This window comes from Labeo rohita, chromosome 8 (genome assembly GCF_022985175.1).
Source record: "Labeo rohita strain BAU-BD-2019 chromosome 8, IGBB_LRoh.1.0, whole genome shotgun sequence".
In the NCBI taxonomy this organism is placed as follows: Eukaryota; Metazoa; Chordata; class Actinopteri; order Cypriniformes; family Cyprinidae; genus Labeo; species Labeo rohita.
Genome location: NC_066876.1, coordinates 7,232,476 through 7,257,360, shown reverse-complemented (window position 1 = coordinate 7,257,360; position 24,885 = coordinate 7,232,476). Strand labels below are relative to the sequence as shown.

The 24,885-nt window shown below is 38.9% G+C and overlaps 1 protein-coding gene across 1 annotated transcript in view; it reads right to left on the bottom strand.

Annotated features, from left to right (window-relative positions):
- adgrd2 (adhesion G protein-coupled receptor D2) overlaps positions 1 to 19,111 on the bottom strand; it is a 34,283-nt gene extending 15,172 nt beyond the window's left edge. Inside the window, exons 1-12 of the mRNA XM_051116614.1 lie at positions 18,909 to 19,111; positions 17,287 to 17,336; positions 17,119 to 17,179; positions 15,326 to 15,556; positions 10,750 to 11,397; positions 9,136 to 9,261; positions 8,949 to 9,034; positions 8,551 to 8,829; positions 7,166 to 7,277; positions 6,950 to 7,075; positions 6,756 to 6,867; positions 6,171 to 6,276 (exon numbers count right to left, since the gene is read on the bottom strand). Of these exons, the coding sequence (XP_050972571.1) occupies positions 6,171 to 6,276; positions 6,756 to 6,867; positions 6,950 to 7,075; positions 7,166 to 7,277; positions 8,551 to 8,829; positions 8,949 to 9,034; positions 9,136 to 9,261; positions 10,750 to 11,397; positions 15,326 to 15,556; positions 17,119 to 17,179; positions 17,287 to 17,336; positions 18,909 to 18,945 (1,974 nt within the window). The 5' untranslated portion in view covers positions 18,946 to 19,111. The remainder of the gene's footprint in view (positions 1 to 6,170; positions 6,277 to 6,755; positions 6,868 to 6,949; positions 7,076 to 7,165; positions 7,278 to 8,550; positions 8,830 to 8,948; positions 9,035 to 9,135; positions 9,262 to 10,749; positions 11,398 to 15,325; positions 15,557 to 17,118; positions 17,180 to 17,286; positions 17,337 to 18,908) is intronic.
- Between the last annotated feature and the right edge of the window lie 5,774 nt (positions 19,112 to 24,885).

Below are 24,885 nucleotides of genomic sequence, written 5' to 3'. Positions count from 1 at the left end.
GTAACACTGACTGGAGTAATGATGCTGAAAATTCAGCTTTGTGTCACAGAAATGACATTTTAAAATAGATCCAAACATAAAACAGGTCTTTTAAACTGTACTAAAATTTCACATTATTTCTCTTCTACTGTATTTTTGATCAAATAAATGCAGCCTTGGTGAAACATTTGAACGGTAATGTAGATTTAAGTCTTTAAGTTTTCACACAAGTCTATCCACGTATTCAGAAGACTTGGAATAAAACATGCATATATTGTTCTGTTAAAAGAATAGTTCACCCTAAAATTAAAATAGTCAAATAGCTCTTGGATTTTATCAAAGATATCTTAATTTGTGTTCTGAAGACAAATGGAGCTCTTACGGGTTTTCTCCCTCTGCTGCTACTACTGCTACTTCCTGTTTGTCACTATATAAAGACTGGCCATGTGCTTAGTACTTCGCGAAGTATTGCCAGTTCCATCTGCCTTACCGAGCGTTTATATTACTCTGTTGGATTACCTGTTGCTATCTTGCTTTGTTTCTGGATTATTGAGTTTACGGATTACCCCTGTCGGATTGTTTGCTAGATTGGACTGTCTTCTCGGTATTTGACCCACTGCCTGTTTTTTACTCTGCTGCTTGGATTACCTTTGTGTTGTGTATGCTATTGGACTGCCTTTCCGGTATTGACCCCCTGCCTGTTTCTCTGTACTCTGTCAACGTGAATAAACAACCGCAAATGGATTCTACTTCTGCCTCAGCGTCCTCGTTACAGAATACTTCGCCTCCCATGAATCCAGTGGAAGTTACGAATACACGACCAACCATGGACCCAGCAGATCGTCTCATCAGTCTCAGACAAGGAAACCGTCCAATAGAGGATTACGTAACCAACTTCTGTGAACTGTGTTATCAGGTGAACTTTAATGATACATCCCTTAAAGATCTTTTCCGTTTTGGCTTATGTAAGGACATTTCATATCTGATGCCACGCAATACCCCACATTGGACTCTTGAAAGTTACATAGATCTTGCACTCCGGTTAAGCGGCTCACCTTACACTGTTGGGATTGCGGACGAGGGACCCCGCAATCCCGCAATCCCGCAGCAACCACCACGCCACAGCCAGCTCAAGTCACGTCCACCAAGCCAAAGCCTGTTCACGTCATGCCTGCCAAGCCAAAGCCTGCTCACGCCACGCCTGCCGCTCCAGGGCCTGCTCACGTCATGGCTGCCCGTCCAGAGTCTGCACCTGTCATGGCCGCCCGTCCAGAGTCTGCACCCGTCATGGCCGCCCTCCCACAACCAGTCCACAAGATGGCCACCATCCCAGAGCCACTTCACAAGATGGCCGCCGTCCCTGAGCCAGTCCACAAGATGGCCGCCATCCCAGAGCCAGTCCACAAGATGGCCGCCATCCCCAAACCTGTTCACAAGATGGCCGCCATTCCAGAGCCAGTCCACAAGATGGCCGCCTTCCCCAAGCCAGTTCACAAGATGGCCGCCATCCCAGAGCCACTCCATAAGATGGTCGCTGTCTCCAAGTCACGCCACATGATGACCCACGTTCTGGACTCACCCCTAATAGCTGTATGGACAGCTAAGAAGGCACTCCCTCATGTCACGGCAGCTACCCCTGATTCAGGTCAAACTGCAGAGCCAAGTCAAGCTGCAGGTGCATCTTCAGAGTCAGGTCAAGTTGCAGCTGTGTCTCCTGTGTCAAGTCAAGCTACAGCTGCTGCTCCAAAGTCCAAAGCTTCCAAGTCCAGTCAAGCTCCAGGGTCAAGTCAAGTTTCAGAGCCCAGTCAAGCAACAGAGTCAAGTCAAGCAACAGAGTCAAGTCAAGCAACAGAGTCAAGTCAAGCCAAAGCTACTGTTCTCCATGAATCAAGCCAAGTTACAGCTGTTCTCCATGAGTCAAGCAAGGACACAGCTGTTCCCCATGAATCAAGCCAAGTTACAGCTGTTTTCCATGAGTCAAGCCAAGACACAGCTGTGCCCCACGAGTCAAGCCAAGACACAGCTGTGGTTCTCCATGAGTCAAGCCAAGACACAGCCGTGCCCCACGAGTCAAGCCAAGTCACAGCTGTGCCCCATGAGCCAAGCCATGTTGTTCCTGAGCCAAGCCATGTCGCAGCAGATCTTCACGAGTCAAGTTGCTGCTGTCTTCCCTGAGCCAAGCCATGTTGTTCCTGAGTCAAACCAAGTTGCAGCAGATCTCCATGAGTCAAGTCAAATTGCGACTGTCGTCCATGAGCCAAGCCAAGCCACAGTTGTTCTTCATGAGCCAAGTCAAGTTGCTGCCGTTGTTCCTGAGCCAGGCCAAGCCACAGTTGATCTTCATGAACCAGGTCAGGCCACGACAGGCCTCCCTGAGTCAAGTCCGGCCATGGCAGGCCTCCCTGAGTCAAGTCCGGCCACGGCTGTCCTACCAAAACCTCACCAGGTCCCCTTTAACCTTCTCAAACCACCTCACATATCAGCTGACCTCGCAGAGCCCACGCTCCCAAGCCACGCAGAGCCCACGCTCCCAAGCCACGTAGAGCCCACGCTCCCAAGCCACGCAGAGCCCACGCTTCCAAGCCACAAGTCCATAACATCCACACCCTCAAAGTCACCAGACATCCTACTGTCTACTGTGCTGCCTGTAATGGCTGTTGCCATTTTCAGTGTGTGGGCTGCACACTCTGCTCCAGAGGCCTCGTCTGTCCACAAGTCTGCTCCAGAGTCCTCGCCGGTACACGAGTTAACTCCAGAGGCCTCGCCTGTCCATGAGTCTACGCCAGAGGCCTCTTCTGTCAACGAGTCTGCGCCAATGCCCCCAGAAGCAGCAGCTCCGGCTGCAGAACCCCCTAAAGGGGTGGCGTTTCCCCAAGGACTCTCTGCCTGTCCTGTCACGGCCATGAAGGACGTTTATAACTTCCCTGCCTCACCTGCCCAAGCATCTGCGCCCATGCCCCCAGAGGTGTCAGCACAAGCTGTGGATCCTCCTATGGGGGCGGCGTTCCAGGATGAACTCTCTGCCCGCCAGGTTGCAATCAAGAAGGCCAATATGGAACACTCTGTCGGTCATGCCACGACCAAAGAAATCATTCATGTATACACCGCTCTGCTATGCATGTCATTAGTCCCACTATGGATAACTCTGCTCCTGTCTGCTCTACCTGCCCTGCAATGGCTCCCTGTTCTGCCTGCTCTGCCTGCCTCGCCATGGCTTCTTGTTCTGCCTGCTCTGCCTGCCTCGCCATGGCTCCCTGCTCTACCTGTTCTGCCTGCCCCACCATGGTCCCCTACTCTGCCATTGCTCCATGGCCCAGGCCCTCCAGTACTTCATGGTCTGCTACTGCTCCATGGCCCAGGTCCTCCAAGGTTCCACTGTCTGTCACAGCTCCACGGTCCTGGTCCTCCAAGGTTCCACTGTCTGCCACAGCTCCATGGTCCAGGTCCTCCAGTGCTTCACTGTCTGTCCCTGCTCCACGATCCAGGTCCTCTAGTGCTTCACTGTCTGTCCCTGCTCCACGATCCAGGTCCTCCAGTGCTTCACTGTCTGTCCCTGCTCCACGATCCAGGCCCACCTGCTCTACATGGACCTGGCCCTCCGTCCCACCCCCTGTTTTGCTTCTGTTCCCCCACCCACCTGGACTGTTGCTGTTTAGAGCGCCAGGAGTCGCTCCTGGGGGGGGGGGGATTCTGTAACGCCAAGCCAGCAGAGGGAGCCCTCACCCTAGGACTGCCTGCACGCTCCCTCTGCTGCTTCTACTGCTACTTCCTGTTTGTCACTATATAAAGACTGGCCATGTGCTTAGTACTTCGCGAAGTATTGCCAGTTCCATCTGCCTTACCGAGCGTTTATATTACTCTGTTGGATTACCTGTTGCTATCTTGCTTTGTTTCTGGATTATTGAGTTTACGGATTACCCCTGTCGGATTGTTTGCTAGATTGGACTGTCTTCTCGGTATTTGACCCACTGCCTGTTTTTTACTCTGCTGCTTGGATTACCTTTGTGTTGTGTATGCTATTGGACTGCCTTTCCGGTATTGACCCCCTGCCTGTTTCTCTGTACTCTGTCAACGTGAATAAACAACCGCAAATGGATTCTACTTCTGCCTCAGCGTCCTCGTTACATAACAACATGAGAGTGAGTAATTAATGGCAGAAATTTCATTTCATTCACCTCTTTATGGCTGCTTTTTTGTCCTTTTAAAGCGTGAATGCCTCTTATGATTAAACTATGAAAAAGATCTGCTTTGAAATTCAGCAAAATCACCTGTTCCATGACAAAAAAGGAAGTCTTATAGGTTTGTAATGGAACTCATGTGTGGTCAAATGATTCCTGTAAATGACTTTTTAAATGTTACATTTGTGACTGAAAACTATTGTGTGCGACTATGAAAAAATATTTAGGAGCACTAGTGCGAGTGACCCGATCAGCATATTTGTGTTTGCAATGAGGGGAGCTTCAAAGGTTTCTATGTGTCTTTGCTTTGCAACTTTGAGTAATGCATCACAGACATATCTCACGAATCCTTTCATAAAGTCTAAATAAGAGGTTCATTGTGCAGTGTAGAGAGCTTCGTTGATTATAATGGGACTTTGTGAGGTCACTAAAATGAGTGACAGCTTTTAATGATTTAAGGAAGTGTAAATGAGATATTGATTAAACACAACAGTTAAATAAACGAGAAGTAAATATTATATGACTTACATAGTCTGACTATAACACTATTGCCTGATTTTGCTCTTTCGTCATCAAAAATGGTTTAAAAACAAGTCACAAGTGAGCTGTTGCGCATCTCCTTTTACACACTTTCGTTTATCAATGAACGTGCATTTTTAAACTAATCTAGTGAGCCAATGATTCAATTTCCCATTCATAAAGACAGTCCCTGCATCCCAACGTTCATACTATCCATCCTAAATAGTATGTGAGATTACAATAAGTGTGTCCCAAAACATAGTATGCTGAAAAGAGTATGCCAAAAGTCCCCGGATGGTCTACTATTTCAGGTTGATCTTTGAAGTGTGAATCCATGCACACTCTAATGGCTAATATTGCCCACAGTCTATTGCTCTACAAACACGAATAAAATGCATTAAAAACTACAAACGTGGTGGATATGCATGGGTTGTGCCTAGAAGGGATACATCTCCAACCGGAAACTAACAATGAAATGAATTGTTCTACCTACTGGATTGTGTGGGTTTTTTTTAACGTCTACACCTACCCCAACCCTAAACTTAGCCCTTACTATAATACAAAAACAGTTTTACTGTTGTACAGTATGACAAAGATAACGTTAGACTGATGTGCGCATGAGATGTTTAGAAAAAGGGGTCTGAGTGACTAATAATCAACATTTACCTGGTAAAAAAAATATTTATTTAATGTTATCTGTGTTATATTTCATCTGCAACAGCATTGCGAACTTTTATAAAAATCCTTTTGATCGTTAACTTTTAAATGCATCATTATGCAGAAAATATGCGCAGAGTATTCGGCATGAAAGACCTACGACTGGGAGAGCAACATGCTTCTTCCTTTCTCTCCAATACGGTAGGAAGTTAAATTAAATTAAATGTGGAGGATGTTAACTGTGACAAGATGATTGACAGGTTACTGTGACAGGGTAAAGACGCAGTTGTGTGACGCTATAGTATGTCCCAAAGCTTGCCTACTCTTCTACTACACACCCAAAAGTGTGTACTTTTTCTTCACCAAAAGAGTACATACTTTTAGGGCATAGTATAAGTAGGCACATTGGGACACAGCAAGTCACTTGCTTCATTCCTGAATGAATCAACCATTCGAACGAATCAAATGAATGAATGATTCAGTGATAAAAATCAAGTGAATTATATAATAAATGAATAATAAAGAATTTGATATTTCTTTATTCAATGTCCTTTAATAAAGTTAGAAAAATGCCATCACAAAGGTAAAAACAAAATTCCCCTGTAAATTACTTTAAAGAGTCAAATATCACCTCGTAATGGGAAGGCTAATTTTTGATCAGATTTTCTGATTACTGATTAGAAGGTGCTTCTAAAATTTTGACTGTGCTCCTACATTTTTTAAGTCAGGAGCACAAGCGCTCCTAAAAAGAAAAGGGGGCACAGAGCCCTGGAAATGGGTTCAGAGCTACAGAAAATTTGCTATTACAATACAAATTCTGCATCTTATTTCCAGTACCTGAATCCTGTGCTGGAGTGTGAAGTTTATGGCCATGCTGATCGGCTTTCCATCTGCCAGCACTGTACTGGAGATGACTGATGAGCCCAATACTGTTTGAACTTTCCTGATTTATACAATCACACAATCCCATCAGAAATATGACAACACATACATGTTGTAATTGCACTGTAATATGAAATAACAAGCAATTCTCTGTGTATTTTTGTCTAAGCTAAAAGCAAATTCTGTAATAAGGAATTTTTTAAAGCAATTTAAGTTTGATGTGTCACACACTTTTAAAAATAGAGGCTTGTTATTGGCGTCTATGGTTCCATGAAGAACCTTTAACATCAATGGAATCTTTACGTTGCACAAAAGGTTCTTTATAGAAGAAATGGTTCTTTAGATTTTTAAAACGTTCCTCACACTCAGAAAACAATGGTTCTTTTAGGAACTGTCCACTGAGGTTCTTTGTGAAACAATGGTTGCTCTATGGCATGGCTGTGAAAACTCATTATAGACTCTTTATTTTTAAAAGTGTGTTTATGTAGTGCTCATAATTCATTAATCTAATGCATCAGCATACTGTGTATCATGACTTACCTATGAGACCCATCACTGACTATAGGAGAAGAAAGGGTAATGTTCTCCTCCCTGTCTGAGAGACATTTCACAAAGTTGTACCATGTATTCAGCAAAGTCACCTTTTTGAAGCCTAAACAAACATATATAAAAAATTAAGGGAAGAAATAAAACACAATTAAAAAACTTAATGCCCTAGTTAAAAATATCCCTACCATTGTTCTGTAGTTCCTTCATGTTTTCAGCTGGAACAGAAATGCAGTCACTATCTCCCACATCCAACCCACAAAATGCAGAAACGTGAGAACCTTCAGACAGCAGCTTCTGTTGGACCTGCATCTCTGCAACACAGGACCACAGTTTTTTGACTTTGGTTTATATTTCAGTGCTTGTCAGTCTGTATGTTTCCTCTGTATGTCTGGGTAACTTACTGATATTATCGCTGTGTATCTGCACACTGTCTGTGTCGTCCATCAGCAGAGAGTTAAGGTTGCTCGCCATGCGGTCGACAGTCTGTACGACTGCCATTGGGCCCTTCACTACCTACAAAGCACAGATTTGTAAAGACATTCTTTTGGACTACTGAATCTCAACAGCCATTCACTGCCATTATAAAGTTTAGAAAAGCCAGGACATTTTTTAATGGACATTTTTAGAACTATCCCTTCAAAGAAGTGTGTCAGTCTATGAGATCATCAATCTATTGTGCTCTTACAAAGTCCTGATTTTGTTTTGGGGGTGTTCTAGAACATGCTCTCATGCTTTGTGGTTCTAAAAACGCATTATTTTTCAGATAATTTACATTATTACAATATCTTTTTCCCCAGCCTGGCAAAAATGGCTCGATTAGTTCTGGGTTTAATGAAGGCCTGCTTTCCGAAAAACAAAATGTGTTGTGACTGGTTGGCTGTCCCAGTGCACTGTGATTGGTGAACAGCTTAGACAGCGTTTCAGTACTGCCACGCCCCTTGCCAAAGCAGCAAGTTCCATGTACAACTGAGTGATTCTTACATTTTAAATATGGACATTTTTCTTACAAAAACGCATTGATTCACTACAGGAGGCCTTTATTGAACCCCCGGAACTGTGTGAGGCACTTTTTATGATAGATGCACTTTATTAGACTTGTTTTGGACTGATGAAGAGAAACACCCGTCTATGCCGTTCTGAAGCTTGGGAATGCCAGAATAAATTTAATATAACTCCAATTGCATTCGTCTGAAAGAAGGAAGTCATATACACCTAGGATGCATGGAGGGTGTTAGGTCCTGTCTTCAGCCTGTGAGATCGCGATACATGATATTATCGTGCTAATTTAATTATTTACGTACTTATTTTCATTGCCCAAAATCAGCTCCAGCATAAGGATGGTAATGTTTTTAATTTGACTTAATTTGTATTTAACTTGACAACAATTGGATAAAAACATTGCAAGTTACTAATTATAATGCTTACATTTCAAAAAGCAGCTAAATCATCACTGATTAGCCTAGCCTAGTCTAGTGCAAGTTTACGAAATAAAAATGTTCATTATTACATCCAACAACATGTCTAACTTACATCCCTGCTCCGGCATCGAAACAATAGAGGTCTGACTGTTACAGCTGACAGGTCTGAGGTAAGACGCTCATGTCAATCAACTATTGTGGGAGCGGCCTCTGTGGGTGTGACGGCACACCGACAGGCATCTGAGAATGGCTCGATTTGAAACACACATTAATGTTAAAACAACAAGTGAACTTTGCATCCGATGACCCCTTTAATAATTAGTAATTAATCAACACAAAACAGTTAATAAATACATTGCTTCGGTCACCTCTTTGATGCTGTTCCATTTACTGACATTGTCTTGGCTGATGAGTGAATCTGCAATGGTGATGAAGCTCTGGCCGAGCCTCTTCGCATCGTGCCGACTATGGTTGGTGGTGCTGGGCAGGTCAGCAGCCCGAGAGAGAACATGCATGAGAGAGACCATGTCCCTGTCCTCCAGCTGCTTGTGCTCCTTCAAAACAACCTGCTCAGACACGTTCAACAAACGGGACACTGAGGTCCAGCTCTGCCCATCTACAGTATCAGACAGCACATCGTCTGCAGTCTGAAAGAAATAGGACAAAATACAAGATGCTAACGCAGATCATTTTTTTTTGTATTTTCTGTTATACATTTGCTTGAAATATTCACGCTAAGAAAGCACTTTTTAGAAATGGACTGTACCACGCCATACTGCATGAGACTTCGCATGAAGGAGCTTGGGTTGGATGTCAGAGATTCTCTCAGGTTCTTCATCTTCAGATAGTGGTCTGCGGATCAGAGAGCTCACATTCTTCAATACATTCACACTTTATTGAGCTATAGTAACTCCCACATACATGCTCTCTCTCTCTCTCACACACACACACACCTATGCTGACTTTGCAGATGAAGGGAAACATGTCTGTGCAGGGGACAGTGCTGTGCTGAGGATGATGATCAGACCAGCCTTTTATCTCACATTCCTTTTCCCTTATCTGTGCTTTCTTCAGCGACCCTGCAAAAACAGGCATAGTATTTTTAAGTTAACAGAAACTTGGATGGAAATTACAATTAATTATTGATAAAAACAATATATAATATACAATACATACAATTAAAAGCTAACATTTAAATCTGCATTGACACTTAAAATAAATGTATTAAATAGCAAATATAACAGAGAAAATATTTTTTTTTAAATAGTTTTGTAATATATATATATATATATATTGAAATATCAGAAGATCCAAGAAGAATCGGTAAACAAATAATGATAATAATATTTATTATTATTATTATTATTATTATTATCATTACTTAACAATATATGTATATTTTAACATATGGTAAAACATTTTAACATAATTTTTTTTTTAAATGTTGAACTTAATACTGAAGTAATATTATAATAAGATACAAGAAGGATCTGTAAACAAATAATAATAATAATAATAATAATTATAGTAAATTATTATTTGAATTATTTTAAAATATATGTAGGTATTTTAACACATAGTAAAACATTTTTAACACGCACACACGCATATACATATGGGCCATTCTACAAAATTGCTGCAAACTAACCTTAAATAACCTTAAGTAACCTTAATATATATATATATATATATATATTTATATATATATATAGAATCATCATGTAGTGGGTACTTTCAGTTGGGAGGTGGCTGTCCCAAACCCTAACCCCTAAATTTCAACTTATGAAAATTATATTTAAATAATGCATTTTATTACATTATTGTTTTTAAAAAGATTGTTTACTTTGTAAAAATTAAACTTCAACTTATGAAAATTAAATTTTGTATAAATTATGAAACTTCATGTAAAAAAAAAATAAATAAAAAAAAAATAAAATGTGTCCCGCATTTTCACGTCACTACCGAAACTGTGTGTTTTAGTCCATTGGCTAAGACTGATTTGAACTACACCCCTACATATATGGTCAGGAAATATTCATGTGTCCCTTTCTCTCAAAGCTACATGTTGAGTACAGTAGATGGGCCCCACCATTTTGAGGTAAATATGTTCAAAAGTATGGAAATTTGTGTGTAACTTTAAAGAATGTCACTACCAAAACCATTTTTTGGAAGTTATTCCATAACATTTAGTTTTTATATGTGCACAACTAGCTAACATGTGGTGATTAGCATTTTGTTGATTTACCTCTGAAAACTTTTTAATAAAATATAATTGATATATTTACAAGGAAGATATAAACAAAATCTTAATAGGTCAATATAACCCTTCCTATTATATTATATATTACTGTGTTTCAGGAGTGACAAATTCCGAGAGAGGACAAATGTGTACCTTGGATATTATACAATTTGCATACATACAAAATTTCTGGAAAAAGACACATTTTGTCAAAGACGTTTCCAACTCTGACCTTGAATCGATTCTGTAGAAAATATATACATGTATTATACATGTATTCACATTATTATTATTGTGGATAAGTGGTAAAACGACAGATGAAGCTAACCTGGACAGCTGAGTGTTGCAGACACATTCTGGACAGACTGATGGACAGTGAGGTTCCAGTCCTGCCATCTGAATATGGCTCTGTGATTGGTCAGTTGTGAGCAGGTGTTCAGCGCCGCCACCTGTTCTGGCTCCAGAGCTTCTCCCCAAACGTTCAGGTCAGTCAAGTTTCCATAAAACGGATCCGTGAAATTTCCACCAAAAGTATCCTGGTCTTGTCCCAGTACAAATATCCCGTCTCCGTGGATATCCTTTTCATTTTCCCGAGCTCTCCCTTTCCCACCATCTTCCTTTTTCCCATCCACATAAATTGCCCAATCTTTATGGGTCGAGCGCCACGTGACGCAAACATGATGCCAGTCTCCATCAAGGGGCAGCTCGGCTTTGTACGATGGGTGATGTCCTTGAACGATAAGCGCTAGGCGGACTGTTCTGTCATGACTTTTCTTGGGCAGAGTTCCGCGCAGCTGGAATTCATTGGTGAAAGCACGCGCTGCGTAAGAGAACACCGTGGACACGGCCTCTCGTTTCTGCGGCGGGTCCCACTGTACGCGCACACAAACGCTCACAGCGGACAGTGGTGGGAATGAGGCGTTCACACGGGCATAGCCATCTTTAGACTTGAAAGATAATCCTCTGAGCGTCATATCTGTTAAGTTTCAGAGAAATTAATTGACTTTACTGAGATATTAGCCCCTTTCATGCAGTAATACCAGTAAATTACTGTAAAATTACTTAAATAACTTTCCTGAACGAAAAATGTATTTTTACAAGTAAGTCACCATTCACACATTGGTAAATTCTGTGATATCATTAACCAGAAATGACCTCTTAATGGCTGAGCCTCCTGGTGTTTTGTTTGTAAACATGGAGGGGTATGGTGCAGTGTTCTGTCGATGTTTTTAATTTTGTGTCAGATGTTCATATTCACGCAGCTGCTTTTGCTTCAGAGACTTCAAACCGAACTACACAGTGCGGTAAATGCAGGGTTGCCAGGTTTTCACATCAAAACAATTACTACTCAAAACTAGCCCAATCACGTTTCAAGGGTAACATTTTTTCTTTTTGTATTTTACCCCCCAGTAAAAATTACGCTGGGGGGTAAAATACACGTTTTTTGGCGCTTCCCCTGGTACAATGTGCATTCCAGAGGCTAAATATAACATTATTGGGGTTATTTGGGTTTCTCCAAGCGGCAACCTCCCGGTCTCCCTCTTGAAGCCAACACGGAAGTGACTAAAACTGCAATTCATCGACTGCCGGCTAGAGACTGGCTGCAAATGTTAAAATGCCCAACTTCACAGCAGAAAAAGCTAATTTTAGCTAATTTTGCCCTTTATGTCAACTGTGAGGGGAGTGAAGTTTTTTATAACTCATCCATTTAATTTATATTAAGCTGTAAAGTTCTGCATAATTTAGGGCGTGGCCACTTGAGTGACAGGTGGATTGCCGCTGCTGTCACCACCATTGCGCTAGGCGGGCGTGGTTTCAGCAACCAGCTTAACCCAAGTCCCGCCTATTTGCCCATTTTCGATTATCCAGGAGTGATGTGCAATGACGCAATTCCAAGATGGCGACAGGCGACGGCCGACTCCCGCCCACTAAGAGCTTCAAAAATGCTCTTCAGAAACCTACGGGTGACATCACGGACACTACGTCCATGTTTTTTACAGTCTATGGGTTTCTCTTGTGAACTATATGTAAACGTCTTTTATGTGAAACATCTTACTCAGGTCAATACTAAATAAAAATGATCCCTCTTATTTCAGTAAAATAATGGTGTACATTTTTACTTAAAGGGGTCATCGGATGCCCATTTTCCACAAGTTGATATGATTCTTTAGGGTCTTAATGAAAAGTCTATAATATACTTTGGTTAAAAATTCTCAATGGTTGTGTAAAACAACACCCTTTTTACCTTGCCAAAATGAGCTCTGCAAAAATCATCCTATTCTGGTCAAGGCTGCTTTAAATGCAAATGAGCTCTGCTCACCCCGCCCCTCTCTTCTCTCTGATTTTTTACAGATTTATCAAAAACCACTGCAAGGATTTCTGTCATTATAGGTTAGATTTGTACCAACACACATTAATGTTACATGTACAAACTTACATGTAAAAGTGAACTTAGCATCCAATGACCCCTTTTGTCACACCCCTGGACTTTCTAGTTGGTTTCTCCCATCATCTCCCCTGCAGTTCTGTGTATTTTGGTTTCTCCCTCATTGTCAACACCTGTGTCTGTAATCAGTCTGTGTGTATATATAGCGTGTGTTTCCCCTCTTGCTTTGTTGGACGTTAATGTTACTACCCTGTTTTCCTGTGTCTCCTGTGTTCCCTGTTGGATTTATTAAATACCTTTCGTTTATTTACGTCGTTGTTCGTGTGCTTCGTCTGAGCGTGACAGAACGTCCAACTGAAACAGTTTTTTCGTGCTTTCCCCTCTGTTTTATTTTTCGTCATTTTTTCCACAGTCTTTTTCCGTTGTGTTTCCCCCATGGCTTCCCTACTCCGTCCTGAATTCATCCTCCTTCGGCTGAAGCAGGGGGATTTACCGCTCGAGGGATATACCATCATGTTCCAGCTAGTAGCTCACACCACCAGCTACCCGGACGACGCGCTCTGTGCGTTTTATAACGCCAGCCTCAATGCGTCATGCAGAGCGCCGTCGTCCGAGGACGGCCCTCGAGCGGATTTTGCCGCATTTGTGGAGTGGACACTGGCGAGAAACAAACCCTCGTTCCCCGCCTGCTCCTTGGAGAGTCTCGCTAGTGCCACTCCGGACCCAGAACCCAGCCAACCACCACCCCGACACGCGGAGCACGAGCCCGAGCCCACCGCAGACGGATCCCACGCTACCAGCGCGACCCAGGAGCCATCGCCCATCGGAGCGACAGAGCGAGCGATCGCCACGGAGCTGGAGGAATTTGCGTCTGACCAGGTGCGAGAGCCGGCCACAGAGCCTGCGACGGTGGACGTTCCTGATGGGCGTGAGGGTGCTGAGGACAGCACCGCCCACTGCACCACCGCTGAGGGTGAGCAGCGCCTGGATCTGGGACAAATTTTTCTGGAACAAAATTTGACTAATGTCTTTGAAGATATATATGAAGACATGCCCGCTCTCCTTCCACCATCTAAATTACCTGACTGCCTGGATTTCCCACCCACCCTCCCTCTGTCTATTGTTTCTGCGGCCTCAGTCCCGCCACCGCTGTCTCCTGGCAGCCCATCTGCTCACCCTCAGCCCACCATCTGTGCGGTGGGTTCGCCGCAGGTCTGCCAGTCTCCATCGGTGTCATGGCTGGAGGATCCCTCATCTTTGCCTCCAGCCTCTGAGTCCTGGACTCCACCTCGGCCCTCCGACCCTGCGGCTCCACCCCGTCTCTCAGCTCCCTCGTCTCCACCGTCGCCCGTCGGTCCACCAGCTCCACCGGGCTCCATCGTCCCTCCGGCTCCGCCCTGGTCAGTCGTCGCCCCACCTTCACCTCTGGACTCCACTCCTCCGGCTGCACCTCGTCGCTCCGTCCCTCCGGCTCTGTGGACCTCCTCCCTCCCGCGGGCACAGCCTCTGTCCTCTGTCGCTCCGGCTCCGCCGCTGACCTCCGGATCTCCACCTCCGCCTCGGTCGCCAGAGCCTTGGGCTCCGCCTGGGCCCTCCGGATCCTTGGGGTCGTCCAGGATCATCGGCTCTCCGTCTCCGCCTCGGGCTCTACCACCACCTGCTCCGCCTCCGTCGGTCGGCCCCATGGAGTCGTTAGCCTTTCCTCCACCATGGCTCCTCCCTCCATCGGCTCCACCGTGGGGCTCCATCATGGCTGCGGTCTGGGTCTCACCTGGCTCCTCCTGCTCCAGCCCCCTCCTGTCACCTCCTTGGCTCCTCCCTCCATCATCACCTCCATGGAATATCCCGTCATCAACCTGGACTCCATCTTTTGCCCTCCTCCCGGGAGTCCGTCCTCCACCGAAGCCCCCTCCTAAGACTTTGTACATCTTGTTGTCCCTGTTTGTCGGCGCGAGGACGCACCTTCCGGGAGGGGGAGGTAATGTCACACCCCTGGACTTTCTAGTTGGTTTCTCCCATCATCTCCCCTGCAGTTCTGTGTATTTTGGTTTCTCCCTCATTGTCAACACCTGTGTCTGTAATCAGTCTGTGTGTATATATAGCGTGTGTTTCCCCTCTTGCTTTGTTGGACGTTAATGTTACTACCCTGTTTTCCTGTGTCTCCTGTGTTCCCTGTTGGATTTATTAAATATGAATTTATTAAAAATGAATTTCAGTGGCTCTGGATTGGCCAATGTAGACGTTTTACGTCATCATGTTCTAAACTCTTTCGTGCTCATACCGGTAATCTTCATTCTGCATTCACACAGAGCAGATTACCGGTAATTTACTGGTAATGTTACAGCTTCTCATACCAGTGAATTGACAGAACAAATTTACTGGTATTTTTGAAAAGGTCCTGTTTACACATGATCTCTTAATAGTAATTTACCATTAAAGACTGTATGTGTAAAAGCGGCTAATGACTCATCACCAACATCACACAAAACATCATCACCAACATCATAACCAAACTTACTTTGTCTGGGAAGGGGCAGATGAGATGCTGGTTTCTGTGTTTTGTCAGTTTCAAACCAAACGGGCTTGTTCAGTTTGGATTGATTGAGTAGTTCCCGGGCTTCATCCTCGTCGACCCCTGAGGTTGTGAGGGTGCTGGACTGACCACGGCAGTAACGCAGAGCTTGATCAAAAGTGAACGATGTGTTCACAAGATGGTACACTGCATTATTCCGGATCAGAAGGTTTGAGTCTGGCACATATGCAACAGGTTGAGATTGTGTGAACGGTAAGCTCTTTATTAAACCTTGCTTAATTTTATGATCAAAGCTCTGTCTTTAATTGTGGGGGGAAAACATATAATGCAATGCAATATAATGATGATTGTGGGAGATAAACATTCCTCAAAAGCCTGCAGGATGCATCATATTTTTAACATGAATTTTCTAAAATATGATGTATTCATAATCAAGTAAACTTAAGTAGCTTTCATCCAGTAAATGTTCATCTTGAAATATTTGTAACAATATAAAAGTTAATCAGTGAAGATTGCACAGCAAAAAGACACCTTAGAAATGTACAGTTGAGATCAAAAGTTTACATACACCTTGCAGAATCTGCAAAGTGTTAATTAAATAAGAGGGATCACACAAAATGCATGTTATTTTTTTATTTAGCACTGCCCTGAATGAGATAGTTCACATGAAAGATGTTTACATATAGTCCACAAGAGAAAACAGCTGAATTTACAAAAATGACCCCGTTCAAAAGTTTACATACACTTGATTCTTAATACTGTGTTGTTACCTGAGTGATCCACAGCAGTTTTTTTTTTTTTTTTTGATAGTTGTTCATGAGTCCCTGGTTTGTCCTGAACAGTTAAACTGCCCACTGTTCTTCAGAAAAATCCTTCAGGTCCCACAAATTTTCAGCATTTTTGTGTATTTGAGCCCTTTCCAGCAATGACTGTATAATTTTGAGATCCATCTTTTCACACTGAGGACAACTGAGGGACTCATATGCAACTATTACAGAAGGTTCAAATGCTCACTGATGCTCCAGAAGGAAACACGATGTATTAAGAGCTGGGGGTGAAAACTTTTGAACAGAATGAAGATGTGTACATTTTTTTTTATTTTGCCTAAATGTATATATATTTTTTTTTCATTTAGTACTGCACTTTAGAAGCTACAAAAGATATTAACATGTTTCCCAGAAGACAAAATAAGTTAAATTTACCCTGATCTTCAAATTCAGAAAGTTTTCACCCCGTCTCTTAATACATTGCGTTTCCTTCTGGAGCATCAGCGAGTGTTTGAACCTTCTGTAATAGTTGCATATGAGTCCTTCAGCTGTGCTCAGTGTGAAAAGATGGATCTCAAAATCATACAGTCATTGTGGAAAAGGTTTCAGATACACAAAAATGTTGAAAAACCAAAGAATTTGTGGGACATGAGGCATTTTTCTGAAAAGCAGTATAGTTTAACTGTTCAGGATAAATAAGGGACTCATGAACAACTAGCACTGAAAGAAAAAAAAGCTCATTCAGGTAACAACACAGTATCAAGAATCAAGTGTATGTAAACTTTTGAACAGTGTCATTTTTATAAATTCAACTATTATTTTCTCTTGTGGTCTAAATGTAAACATCTTTTATGTGAAATATCTTATTCAGGTCAGTACTAAATTAAAAAAAATGACATGCATCTTGTATGATCCCTTTTAAAATTTTGACTTCAACTCTGTACCAAATATGATACAGTAGTATCATATTGTTAATACTGTCTGAGAGGCATAAATACAACATTTACTCACCCAAAAGTCCTTTTTCTACCCTGTCTGACCATGATTGAGTTGATTCACACACACCATTAATCTTCATTGTTAAACACATAAAGAAAAAAAGGCACCAAAATATGATCATACATAAAGAATTTCAAAAGTGAGATACAGAGAAGCAAATCTCAACAAATTCAACCTTACCACAGCATTAGCCAAAATCACTCCAAAGAGCACTGGGGACATCTTCACATCTGGACGTATAAATACAAAAAAATGCTTTAAATAATAACAGGAGTAATGCAAAACAAAGGAGATGAGTATCTAATTACCAGTATAAAACAGACATGCATGCTAAGTCACTCTCACTTGTGTTCCTCAAATTTAAGTTCCTTATTCTTTTGTAAAAGCATTAATGTAATTGTCAAAGCATGATGAAACAGCAGTATGAAACACAAAACCAGATATATCCAGATATGACCACAATCAAATGCTATTTCTACTATTTAAATGTAATTTTTATTTATGTGATTTCAGAGCTGAATTTTCAGCATCATTACTCCAGTCAAGTGATCCTTCAGAAATCATTCAAATGTTCTGATTTGCTGCTAAAAAAAAAATGATATAGTGTATAATGTTACAAAAGCTTTTTTATTTCAGATACATGCTAATCTTTGGATCTTTATATTCATCAAAGAATCCTGAAAAAAATGTACTCAACTGTTTTAATTACTAATTTATAATAATACTATAATACTCTAATAATAACAAGAAGAAGAAGAATACATATTTCTTGAACAGCAAATCAGCATATTAGAATGATTTCTGAAGGAAGAGTAATGATGCTGAAAATTTAGCTTCGATCACAGAAATAAATTACATTTTAAAATATATTCAAATAGAAAGTAGTTATTTTAAATAGCATAAATATTTAAAAATTTTACTCTTTTTGCTGTGCTTTGGATCAAATAAATGCAGGCTTGGTGAGCAGAACAGTCTTCTTTAAAAAAAAAAACATTAAAAATCTTACTGTTTAAAAACTTTTGACTGGTAGTGTATTCTAAACATTGTTTTAAGATTAGGAAAACCTATATTTAATTTACAAAATTATTTTAAATGTTTACATTTAAAAATGTTACATTTAAAAATAATTGTCATTTTAACTGTGTAAAATTGCTACAATAAAGACTTGTTTCACTGCTATATGCAACGAAAAGCTGTAATAGATGTAATGGAACAGTTAATGTATTTTACAGCAAATCAAAAAAGTTAAATGTACAGTTTGTGAATTTTCTGTGTAATGCTTCACATAATTTTTAATATATATATATATATATTTATTATCAGTTATGTATGTGTTTTGTAGAAATTTCTAGAAATTTCTGTTTACCTCAGTTTGTGGAAAGGCTACTTGTGTAACACTTTACTTAAAGCCCTAATGTATAATGCATTGTTAAAGATTATTAAAGCGTATAATGCATTATAATTAATCATAATGTGCATTGTAATACATTATAGCTTGTAAATAATTATAACCAAATTTAAAATGCATAGTGTAACAATGAATTGATAAGTGTTATAATGTGGTTACAATTATTCATGAGATTGTACAATGCATTATAAGGTGCATTACAAGGCATAATTAATGCATTAAGTCTGCTTCTATAATGCATTATACATAAAGACGTTTAGTAAAGTGTTACCGCTGCTTGCAATGAACTTTAAATCATCATATTAGAAAAGAAACACATTAGATATTAGAAAAGCATACAAAAAAAGTAGTGGTATCAGATTTTTGTATTGTATATGTTAGAGATTTGACTTACAGGTGTATTTGTAGCGCTGCCTTCTGCTGTTTGCCATGTGATGATCCTCAACAGTTTGAGTCCTAGCATCCAAACATTTGTTTGCATCTATATACGTATCTCATAGTGTCTATATGCACTTACACTTTCTTCATCTTTCATGTTGCAAGTGTAACATCCATACCAAAATCCATCTCATCCAGACCGTCCTTCTCCTTGGTCCTGGTGTGTGCCTCTGGCTTTGGTAAGGAGGTGAGCACAAACCCCCTCGTAGATGTCCAGCCCACCAGCTCAGCCGTCATTTTAGCACCAAGCTTTGTAATGCTAATGCATGTCATTTATTAAAGTAGACTTCTTGCGCAAGCAGTGTGAAAGTTGGCATACAGAGTTCATCAATAGCTGCGGGACCACCTACTACCAATGCAAAATGGCACTTATTTATATCCATTTATATCCACTTCACACACACAAACACACTGTATAGTATTACAACACTTGTTCAAATGGTGAAATGATCACACACTGTAAGCTCACTCAAAACGAAATGAATTTGTCGGCATGCATGAACTGGCACTAGTGAAAGTCATTTCACCATGATGTTTGTACAACATTTTTGGCTTGTTGCATTGAAAGCCTCTCTATGAAGGCGGGTTGTTTTGTGTAGGCTAAGCTTTAGTGTCCTGCAGGACAACAAAAGCAGTGACATCACTAATGCACAGTGTACACCAGCAGGCCAAAGAAAGCCTGCTATTAGTATGCACTGTAGGCAGGAGCTCACGCAAGTCTATTGAGTGTAGCATCAACACCATGAAGAGCTCTCAGATCACGACTAATGACCGATCTGTTTGTATGCTAACTCTACAACTGTAATAATGAATATTATATAATGGTTTCATAATGCATTCCAAACAGGATCAGGGCAAAAATCAAGATCAGTGCCTTTACAAATTCAAAATGCATTGCTACATCTAAGATAGTTCTTAAAATGTTATTTGAGACCTACACTGAAAAATTTGGTGTAGAAACTTTTTTGTTCAGAAATTCAAATAATTACAGAGAAACAGCAAGTTACACATTGAATATGTATGTATATGTATATTTTAGTTTAAATATTATTATGTAAAAAGTGTTGTTAATAATGATATTAATGTTTAAATAAATAAATAGTTAATATTTCATTAATTAATAATTAATGTGTAATGTAAAATAATGTAAGTAAAAAAAAAACCCTCCTAAATGTGAAAAAAAAAAACATACAAATGAGGACAATAGAAGCTATAATAAAATGTAGAAATTAATGTAAATATTAAATAAATGTTTTACGTTATTTTTTGTACACTACCGTTCAAAAGTTTGGGGTCAGTACATTTTTATTTCTTTTCTTTTTTTTTTTAAGAAATTAATACTTTTATTCACCAAGGATGTATTAAGTTAATAATTAAAAGTTTATTAAAAGTTAATAATAAATAATTTACATTGTTATAAAATATTTATGTTTTGAATAAACACTGTAGAATCCTGAAAAAAAAAGTCACAGGTTCCAAAAAATATTTGGCAGCACAACTGTTGATATTATCCAACATTGATCATTCTAATAATAAATCCTCATATTAGAATGATTTCTGAAGGATCATGTGACACTTAAGACTGGAGTAACAGCTGATAAAAATTCAGCTTTTCATCACAGGAATAAATTCTATTTTAAAGTATGTTAAAATAAAAAACATTATTTTATATTGTAAAAACATTTTGCAATATTACTTAGTTTTTTTTCTATATTTTTAATCAAATAAATGCAGCCTTGATGAGCATAAGAGACTTCTTTAAAGACTATTACAAGTCTTACTGACCCCAAACTTTTGAACGGTAGTGTAAGTTTAAATAATCTTATGTAAAAAGTGTCCTTAAAAATATTAACGTTTAAATAAATAAATAGTTATTTCATTAATTCATAATCTGCGTAATGTAAAATAATGTAAAAAAAAAAAGCTCTCTTAAACGTGAAAAAAACATATGAAAATAAGTAAATATTAAATATATATATGAAATATTCACACTGTACTCTAATAATCTTTTAAAGAAATCTTAATTTTTTTGTAAATTTAAATAATCTTATGTAAAAGGTGTCCTTAATAATGATATTAGCGTTTAAATAAATAAATAGTTAAATATTTAATTAATTAATAATTAATGTAAAATAATGTAAGTTAAAAAAAGAAATGTGAAAAAAACTTACAAATGAGGACAATAGAAGGAATATATAATAAAATTTAGAAATAAATGTAAATATATATATATATATATATATATATATATATATGTCTCAGCTATCAGAGTTATCTGTTTTCGCAAATAAACTCTTCATATATCATTTTAAATATATAAATGAATTATATAAATATATTTAATGTAAAGTGTCAATTTTCTTGCACTAATTTGTGAATCTGTATATTTAAAATATTTAAAATATAACAAGATAAAATAAAATAAGAAAAAAGAATATTAAAAAAATGGAAATATATCATCTAAAATTAACTGTTATAGAGAATAATTTCTGTCTCTGATCTATGGAAGGCTGTTTATGCCACTGAATAAAAAAAGAAAAAAAAGGCAATTTCATCTCACAATTCAGACTTTTGTTTTGCACAATTGCAAGTTTTTCTCAGAACTGCTCTAAACTCACAATTGCAAAAGTAATCAGAATTGCGAGACCTAAACTTGCAAGTCTAAGAAATAAACTTTTTATTTTATTTATTTATTGATCTTTTTAAACCTTTAAATTCATCAGTAATTAAGTTTTAAACGTTTATTTATTTTCATTTTAAGTTGTTTCCCTTAGCTTGAGAATCTCTTAGGACAGGCATTCAGAAAGCCAGCAGAATTCCCCTTTCCACATAATGTATGATTCCCCAGGGCCTCAACAAAAGCTCACAGACTGCAGTGACCACACACTTGCCCCCTGAATGTGGGCTCCGTGCCCCAGCCATCCTCACGTTATTGGCTCCCACACAGCAGACTAAGTTATGTGCCAGTCAGGAGACTGGCACACCAAAGAGAAAACAGGAGGACTTACTAATGCAGTCAGGGTAATCTACAACAATACAAATGCTATTTACGGAAGAAAACTGAGCTATTTCTTTGCTGTTGTTGTTCCACAGTTCGATTGACCTTTATGAGGAACCTCTTGGAAACTTGTTTCAAAGCTGTAACACCTACAGCTGGCAGCCATACTGGATAGAGTAACTTAGGATAGTAGTTACAGCAATGAATCCCGGGTCATAAAACGCAGCACTGCTTTGGCCTTAAATGAGTATTACTGCCCTAGAAGAAGGAGGAGAAGTTCAGGCATTTTCCAAAGGGAACCCAGAGCAACAGACGACCGCAGTGTGAATAAAAGCTGAGAAGTACCTTTTAAACACTCGCTTTGTCATGGCAGATGCTCAATCACTCACTAAACAGCTGATTAGTGCTTTTCTGAAATGACTCAGACCAAACACATGCTAGCTAGAGGGGTTCAGATAAAGGATTGGGAAGTTTTAACACTGGGAAATTTTACAGGGTAATTTCCTATGGAAGCCTATTTCCGCCACTGAATAATAAAATAAAATAAAAAAAATGTTATTGCAACTTTTTATCTCACAATTCTGACTTTTTTTTCTTCTTATAATTGCATGATACAAACTTGCAATTCTGACTTTTCATCTCAGGATTGTAAGATACAAACTGACAATTGGGAGAAATAAAGTCAAAATTGCAAGATAAAAACTCGCAATTGTGACTTTTTTCTCGCAGTGGCGAGTTTATATCTCACAATTCAGACTTTTTTTTACACAGTTCTGATTTTTTTCTCAGAATTGTGAGGTATAAACTCCCAAGGGGGAAAAAAAAGACTGATGTGTTTTTAGAATTGCGAGTTTCTGTCCCACAATTCTGACTTAATCATTTGCAATTGCGTGTTATAAAACTAGAATTGTGAGATAAATTCACAGTTCTGAGAAAAAAAGTCACAATTGCAAAATAAATTTGCAATTCTGAGAAAATGTAAAAGTTTATATCTTGCAGTTCTGACTTGACAGAGTTGCAAGTTTATTTTTTTTATTTTTTTTTTTTTGCAATTGTAAGTTTATATCAAGCAATTCTGAGAGAAAAAAAGTCAGATTTACAAGTTTATATCTTGCAATTCTGAGAAAAAAAGATTTGTGTGAGAAAAAGTTGTAATCACCTTTTATTTTTTTATTCAGTGGCAGAAACATGCTTTTATAATTTCCTGTTAAAACAAAAATAAAATAAAATAAAATAAAATAACAGATTCATTAACTTAGTAACAAAACAAATAGCAACAAATAAAAAAAATTGGCCTGTTGAAAAAAAATACTGGAAAAATGTAATGTAAATTACACATTTCTGACAAATTAAGATTGCACAATTAAAAACTATGTAAAAATATGCCCTTGATAAAAAAAAGTTTGGAAAAAATAAATTATATAAATATATAATATATAATTAAAATTACATTTAAAAAAATGTTAATTTCTGACTAGCTAACTATGTTGTAGCGCAATTTCTGGCTATAATTACCAATTATAGCCATATTTATATTTTTATAAAAATAAATATTTATGAAATGTTAATTCAATTATTGTTTTATTAGATTTTTAAAATGACCAAACCCATACTAGCTAAAGGAGTTCAAATGAAGAATTAGGAAGGTTAAATACTAGGGAATTTTTTTTTTTTTTAAATGAATAATAAATAATAAATGAATAAATAAATCAGATTTATTAACTTAGTAGAAAAACATCTAAAAAAAAAATGTATTCAACTTCAATAAGAAGTTTAGTATTTTAATTTATATTTACAGCACTGTAATATTCCACATCAAGAGGTTTGAGTGGGACTTTAAACAACAGAACAACAAATCACGTCTCATCTTCCAGTAAGTCCCTCCTTCTTTTTCAGTTCGGCTCCATCTACATGCCGAATGCAGCCAGCTGCTCCTTTTAATCAGCCTTGACCCATCATGCATCCAGAGCTAACAAAAGCATACAGGCATTTATCTTCCTTCCCTCAACATTACACTTAAATTCACTGACAAGCCCCTTTCTTTCCCTTCACATCCACTGTAGCCCACCACCACCACTGCTTGTTGCACATTTCCATGGCAACATTAGCTTTCTATGAATGGCATCACAACGTCAAATACTATCCCGGCCCAAAACAGGAGAGACAAAGACAGGATGACCTACATGTAGAGAGAGGAAGAAAATCTTCCCAGAAGAACCCAACAAACTCCAAGGGAAGTATACAGCTTTGTGACTGTGTTTTGTATGTTTTTTTTTTTTTTGTTTCACGCCCCTGTCATGTGATCTGTGATGAATGAAACAAGCTTTTAACTTCATGGAAAGACAGACGTGCAACATGAGAGGTCACCTGATCTCAATAAATCTTGTGGAAACATTACCTTCTTTATCTTTTTAATTGTTTAATGCATTCTTAACCCGTTTAGTTTGATTTATCAACTGTGGGAACGATCTATCCCAGGTCTATCTATCCAACTTAGAAACTAGTTGAGTAAATTTGAGAACAAACTTTGAGTTGTAAAAGTATGAAAGCTGATTTTGCCAGCATGATTTAGCACATTGCTCACATGATTTAATATGTTGTTAGCATGTTTTAGCATGATTAGTTTGTTAATTGCATTTTCATAGGTTGATTACAATGTTGTTAGCATGATTAGCATATTGTTAACATGATTAGCAAGTTACTAGCATGTTTATAGCATAATTAGCATGTTGCTAGCATGTTTTTAGCATTATTAACATGATACTAGCATGATTAGCATGTTGCTAGCATGTTTTTAGCATGACTAACATGTTACTAGCATGTTGCTAGTGTGTTTCTATCATGATTAACATGTTACTAGCATGTTTCTAACATGATTAGCATGTTACCAGCAGGATTAGCATGTTACTAGCATGTTGCTAGTGTGTTTTTAGCA